Genomic DNA, 7,198 nt, shown 5'->3' on the forward strand with positions numbered 1-7,198 from the left:
TCTCTCTCTCTCTCTCTCTCTCTCTCTCTCTCTCTCTCTCTCCCCCTCCCTCTTATTCTCTCTTTCTTCCGCAGTATCCACGAATCGAAATCGAGATCGTTTCGCGGTTTATTTTCTTGGATATTACAGCGTTGTTGGGAAAGAGGAAATAACGTTTGGTTTACGCTATCGACACCGTCGTAATATATAATGGAATTTAGAGCGGTCGGGATACCAGCGCCGAGTAAATTTAAAGGAGACGAGGCGAGGCGACGTAGCCCCGAAGAACTACCGTCATGCGATTCAATACGTGTTCGAATCAGTTATCGCAGGAAAACGGGCAAGTGTCACGAGACTCGCGACGTTACGTCAATTTGGGCCGTTTTAGCCGGTAATTAAATGAACGTGCGAGAAAGAGAGAGGGAGAAAGAGAATGTAAAATCGACGAGTGATATTAATTAATGATCGTGATCGCGATATTAATAAACGATCGTGATCGGATTGCTTTTTTGTCGCCTTTTGACATATAAATGTTAATTAAATTTTATACGGGTAAAAAGTCATGCACGACGCTCACACACACAAATATGCTACAATTAAAAATATTGCGAAAGTGAAACAAGAAGAACGAAAAGTAGAGCGAGAGAGATTAATAGATATTTGCGTTTATTATGAGGGGAAGAGAGAGAGAGAGAGAGAGAGAGAGAGAGAGAGAGAGAGGAAGGAAGATAGAAAAATGGTAAAGCTGTAAAGAGCGTGGCTACACGCGTATATAATCTCGCAGTTAAATAGAATATTAAATCGTTAAACGGCTGCACTTTCGCGGTGATGCTACATTATGGCTGACATCGAAAATTAATATCAATTACCTGTTTCGCGATCGGATTACAATAGAAATTGTGTAGCAATTACGAGCGTAATAAAGCTGCAAAGTTCTTGCAATAAAAGTGACATGCACTGAACGCGATACGCGAGTTTAATAATGAATACTTTCAATGGCACAATTCGCAGGTACCCACATGCTTTCAGGGATGCACGAGCACGGATTTAACCCATTTCATATTCTTCCGACCGCGTTCATCGTGAATAACGTAAATTGTTAGGATTCTATTGACCCCGTCTCGACACGCTCTCTGAAAATATCGGTGACGATGCTTCCCCTGAAATTGCTGAACCGTCGTCCCGGCCACTAACGTACACGTAGCCGTGTATTATTAAATGCGCTAGAATTGAATTGATGAACAATTTGGCGTATAACGTGTAACACAGGAATAAGAGCCGTTTTATGCATTCGTGGCGTTTCGAAGGCGGAAAGCCAATCGATTATTTACCAGTGTGTGAGATCGTGCGAAATATTTTACATCGCGACGAGAATATCAGGAGATCAGACGGAAAGGAGATTTCTCTTTCATGATCGGGAAAAGAGCCGGGAAGAGAGAGAGAGGAAGAGGAAGAGGAGAAAGAGAGAAAGAGAGACTGCAAGACAGAGAGAAAGGGAGAAATGGAACGAGGGTGAGATAAAGCGAATTGCAGAGCATCGGACGGGACCACCGTCTTTCTCGGTGCCGTTATCTGTACACGGGCGGAAGGTTTCTCGGCTGACGATATGCCAATGATGGCCCACATATCGCGGCTGCATCTGGGAAAACATGCGCGCGCGCGTACACACAAACGCACACGTACAGGCGTACACACGTGCAAAAATGACAGCGATATCGTACGTACGACTTTTCCGACACGTCCTGGCGTTTTGTCACGATGGGGGCCCACCTGGCGTGTAACCGGCCGGAATCGTTTTATCAACGCGCGAGTTATGCAAAAAGGTCTACTCTGCCCTTCGTCTTCCCGGCGATATATATTTGTCCCAATTTATCTGCGTTTATCTCCGCCTCTCTTTGTCTCCATTCGTCTCGCACCTCCGTGAGACTAAGGCCAGGAAGAGAGGAACAAATACGGGGATACGTGTTATCGCGCAACCGATCGCGGACATTTCCACCGGGCCGCTAACGGTGAAATTGATATTGCGCAATAATAAGAAGGAAGATCGGCAGTGTCGATGCGACGTGTCCGTGTCGCGTCTTTATCTCCGTCTATCTCTCAAAAGGAAATGCGTGGGATAAATGTGTCTTGAGGGTGAAAGAAACGACTCTCTTATGACTGGCAGTAACAGCGAAGAGGAATATTTTTTCGCGAGACGTTCGCGATCCGGAGATCGCTGTTTCTATTCTCACTTTGAACTCGCGCAACTTTGCAATCTTGAACTGTAATTAAATTTAATTCGGACGATAATTTAGTTTGATAATTCAACTTGAATAAAAATACAAACTTCTCGGTCGATAAAATATGATACAAGCGTCTTCGATCGTTGCTAATGATATGCAAATTTCAAGACCAATAACCGGGTTTCCTAACTTCAACTTTAATTCGCGTAACTTTATAACGTCGAATTTTAATTTAATAATTTAGTACATGAGAAGAATACAAGTTTTGCATCCAATAAAATACGAACGAAATCGCTCGTTTTACCCGATCATATATGAATTTTAAGACGAGCAATCACCTTTCTCAATTTCATTTTTAATTCGCATAACTTTGTCATCTCGATATATAATTAGTTTAATTTGGACAATAATTATTTTAATAATAATTTAGTACGTGAATATATAATCTCCCCTCCCAATAAAAGACAAGCGACTTTGGTCGTTTTACTTGACGACATGCAGATCTCAAGGCGAAGAAGCACGTTTCCTAATTCCAACTTTAATTCGCGTAATTTTTCGCAATCTTGATATTCAATTAATTCAATTTGAACGATAATATTTTTAATAATAATTTAGTACGTGAATATATAATCTCCCCTCCCAATAAAAGACAAGCGACTTTGGTCGTTTTACTTGACGACATGCAGATCTTAAGGCGAAGAAGCACGTTTCCTAATTCCAACTTTAATTCGCGTAATTTTTCGCAATCTTGATATTCAATTAATTCAATTTGAACGATAATATTTTTAATAATAATTTAGTACATGAAAGGAATATATAATCTCTCCTCCCAATAAAAGACAAGCCACTTTGGTCGTTCTACCTGACGATACGTAGACCTCAAGGCGAAGAAGCACGTTCCCTAATTCCAACTTTAATTCGCGTAACTTTGTAATCTGGAATTTTAATTAATTCAATTTGAACGGTGATCTTTAATCGAATAATTTAGAACGAAAAGAATGCAAATCTTTTTTTTCCGGCGCAATGAAATGCGAGCGACTTCGGTCGTTCTGCCAGATGAGATGGCGATGGCGGAGAGTATTATTAGAGATACCGTCGTATTACAAGGTCCGAAGCGCCCGGCGGAAGAAGAGCGCGCGCCGGGGTCCCGCGTGCGGTTACACATACAAATCGATAATTCTGCTTGCAGTCGCGCCGGTGTGTAAGGACGACCGGATCGTGGTAGTAGGTGCATCGAGGGGCGAATCGCTCGACATCGCCTGTAGGGTCGAGGCCGATCCGCCGGCACACAATTTCCGCTGGAAATTCAACAACAGCGGCGAGACTCTGGAGGTAGCACCTGGTAGGTTCTCCATAGAGAAGTCGAGCGGCGTCAGCGTGCTGAGATACACGCCGACCACCGAGCTGGATTACGGTACCCTCTCGTGCTGGGCGGACAATCTCGTCGGTACTCAGTCGAGACCGTGTCTCTTCCAGCTGGTAGCAGCCGGTGAGTATACGCGATAAACTACGCCACGCTCTTCCCCAGGGAGATTTAATATACCTCGCTGAAGATCGCGCGGTATTTTTAATTGCGCCGAGGAATTCGTCAAACGCGGCGTCGTATCGGCGCAAGAGAGACCGTGCTTTCTCGACGATGTACAATTCATGCCTGACGAGATAATTCATGTCGACGAGACGAAAGAAGACACCGTGAAATATCAACGACCTAAGTACGATCGAGCACGTCTGCGGGAACGAAATTAAATGCGACATATAATGTATCGGGCGAAAATAAAATCTCTCGCAGAGCGCGATAGCTCAAATCGTACATCGGTGGCGTCCCACCGGTCGTGATATTGTTAATTTTTCATCGTGAGCTTAAAGACGCTCGCGTCGCATCGAAAAACGACGACGGTCGAAATTCAAAGCCACCGTTCGGTTTTTATGAGACTTCCGGAGGGGGAAGGAAGAGCGCGATTCCCGCGAATCATCGCCGCGAATACAATGGGCGGTGGGCAATCATCGAGCGTTAAATCGGCATTAATCCCCAGGCGAATTTTTTCGCATTTCCCCGTTCTCCCTTTTTTCTGTCCGTGCGTGATCGACAGTGACGTTGACATGGCGATCGGCCGAGGACGTATTGACGTTGACGAATACGTCGAGTGCGAGCGGCACCGTGTATGGCCCCCGCCCTCCTCATTCCCACATCCGAAAATAAAATCGCTCATCGTCCTCCTCGCTCGCTCGCTTTCGCGCTTCATCCGCTCCTTTGCCTCTCGCGGTGTGCTCCGCCATTGCCAACGATCCGTAAACCCGACGGCATGAAATTATTTTTGTACCTCCTCCGGCCCGCCGTCGTTATTGATGTCGGTTACCATTCCGCGAGGCATTTCGGTAAGGAATGTGCCAGCCGAAGCGTGCTCGCGAACGATAAAAAGGACGGGATTTCCGGGGCAGAATTTCGCGACGGAGGAATCGAAGACCGCGTTAGACGTCACTTGTTACGCACGTCGAACATAATTGGAATTCCGCGACGTATTGAGAAATTTGCGACGCTCGGCTGCACAGATGAAGCAAAGTGGTATCTCATCTTAGGAGAGGATCAAATCAAAAGGATGCATGTCCCTTTCATTCGAGGGTACGAGCGAACTCTGGTTTTTGAAGTACACAGTTTCTTCTGCCTCGGGAACAGATTTGTGTGCAATTCAGTCTTTCATCAGGCGAGCGTGCATATTTTTGCATTTTTTTATCTCGCATACTTTCCGTCGCAGTATACACGTAGCTCGAGTTCTGACCCTTAAGGGACGCACTCGTGTGGAGAAATAGTACGTAAGCGAGACACACCACTTGGCGCGACATCCAATTTGACAAACTTAGCCGCCTTCTTTGCTCACAAAACTAATTTGAATCCGGCCCAATCTCGGCGGAGCCCTTTACATTGCGAGAGAGTCACGGGTTACAAATGTTTGCCCGCGGAGAATGGGGTCCGGCGCAAAGGGACATAAGAAGCGGGAGGACAGGGACGAGGCGGGGAGAACAAACGCGTAAAGTACAAACGAAGCGTCCTCGAGATTCAATATACGTCCTGCAAATCCGCGGGTCATAACGAGGAGGAAGACGACGACAACGACGACGACGATGACAAGCTTTGTGATTAATGTAGAAGAGATGAAACATGGAGAGTCCCACGGCCGGACGCGCAAAAAGAACGCGAGAAATATCGAAAAGCGAGGGAATTAGATGGGTAGAGTGGCGCGCGTGAAATCAGACGAGAGACAAAATGCACCACCAGTCAGCCAGGCATTCGCCATGCGGACAATCCGGCCAAACGCTGAAAACGAGCGAGATATTTGTCTTCTTCTCGTCGCGGCGGTGCTGATTCGGACAGAAACGGAATCGCGCAAGAATTGATTTCGACTCCGAAAAAAAAGAAAACATAACGCGCTCGTACTCGACGGGGACAGAAGGGTGGCGAGGGCGAGCAACACACCGATAGGAAGGAATTTGCAGGGATACGCGAGCCGTATCACGTTCCCGGTACTTGGCTCGGGCAGCCGGGGGTGGGAAGAAAAAGCGAACGGGACATCTCTGCGCCCATTACTATCCCGGTACACTAAATCTTTGCCACTCGTAGACACGCAAGCATTTTTCACTGGCGCGCCGAGCTTGATTTCCGAGAGCGCGAGGCTCAGCTCCCGCTCGCTTGTTCGCTCGCTCTCTCGCTCCCTCTATCGGGTGGAGCCAACCTGTAGAGCCGCTCTTGGGCTCGTGTAGACGCGTGCAAAGTGTCCAGAAAATGTCACAGGACAAAAGTGGGCAGTGGCGTCCGTACGTGTCGCTTGGCGAAGATTTAATGCGCTGCGAGGACGGCGTCGCCATTGAAGCGAGAAAGAAAGAAAGTGCATGTGTGTGCGCATGTCAACCCTAGCGTGTAGCATTTTTGTCGAAACCCCATTTTTAAGCGGGACAGAGCGGTCTATAAGTCGCGTAATATACGGGCCGTCAACCACCCCCTCTTTCGCGTTCCGCTTCGCGTCGCATCGCCGACCCGTTTCCGTCTCTGACCGACCCGGCACTCTGCTTCAGGCAAGCCATTCCCGGTGCGCAACTGCACTCTGGCGAACCAGACGTACACCAGCGTGGAGGTCAAATGCGTGCCGGGATACGACGGCGGGCTGCCGCAGAAATTCGTTCTGGAGGTTTATCACGGCGACATCGACTTCCTCCCCAGCAGCCAGCCTCTCTACAATGTCTCCAACCCGGACGAGCCGAGCTTCGCCCTCGCCGGGCTCGAGGCGTCAGTCGAGGCCGGCGTCCACGTAGCGGTCTACGCCGTCAACGCCAAGGGTCGCAGCCAGCCGGTCATCCTCAGCGAGGTCACTTATCGCGACGCTGAGAAGCATACCGGTGAGTTCTCGCTCTCAAGTCGTTAGACTATCGCACCGCATCATCCCCCTCCGTTTCTCTTTATTCGCGAGGGAGAGCTCTCTCACCTCCCCTAGTGAGTAGCAAACTTTTACAACTGTGGTCGATAATACGTCGGCGGATAACGCGAAACGTGACGTTCGCCTATCGGCTGTTATTGACACGTGGCGGATTGGCGCCTCGAGCGATGCCGTAATTACCATGCTGGAAGCGTGCAAGTTGCATCCGCAGCCGCGCGAATGCAATTCCCGAATTTGTACGTTCGCGCAAGAATACTTCTAACGAAGTCGGCCCCATTTGCTTGCGCCCTGCCGATGGACGCGCTCGCGCGCGCCGACAGACCGGATTAACCCAACAGAATGAAGAACGACGTATCGTCCATCACTTAGTACGGGCGGCGTGGGCTTGAATAAGAAGCGCCGTTGAGGAGAGGAGTCAACTGAGCCCGCCCGACCCCGCTCAATTTAACAGAGGGGATGGGATTCGCGATCACCGGGAGATTAGCGGCAGGTGCCGGTCGAGAGTACACGGATCGACGCAAGGTCACCCGGCCGATGGCTCATGTGGGTCTTTCGGAGTCGGGAGGGGGG

At 48.6% G+C, this 7,198-nt stretch overlaps 1 protein-coding gene across 10 annotated transcripts in view; it reads left to right on the plus strand.

The window, feature by feature from the left end:
- The window catches only part of LOC116850399 (nephrin-like), a 539,959-nt gene that overhangs the window by 515,070 nt on the left and 17,691 nt on the right, over window positions 1-7,198 (plus strand). For all 10 annotated transcript variants that reach the window (XM_032828638.1, XM_032828641.1, XM_032828642.1 and 7 more), the window contains 2 exons: window positions 3,391-3,690; window positions 6,270-6,590. In XM_032828638.1, coding sequence (XP_032684529.1) covers window positions 3,391-3,690; window positions 6,270-6,590 — 621 coding nt within the window. The remainder of the gene's footprint in view (window positions 1-3,390; window positions 3,691-6,269; window positions 6,591-7,198) is intronic.

Source organism: Odontomachus brunneus, unplaced genomic scaffold (assembly GCF_010583005.1).
Source record: "Odontomachus brunneus isolate Ranch 3 - 2012 unplaced genomic scaffold, Obru_v1 Obru_scaffold_144, whole genome shotgun sequence".
In the NCBI taxonomy this organism is placed as follows: Eukaryota; Metazoa; Arthropoda; class Insecta; order Hymenoptera; family Formicidae; genus Odontomachus; species Odontomachus brunneus.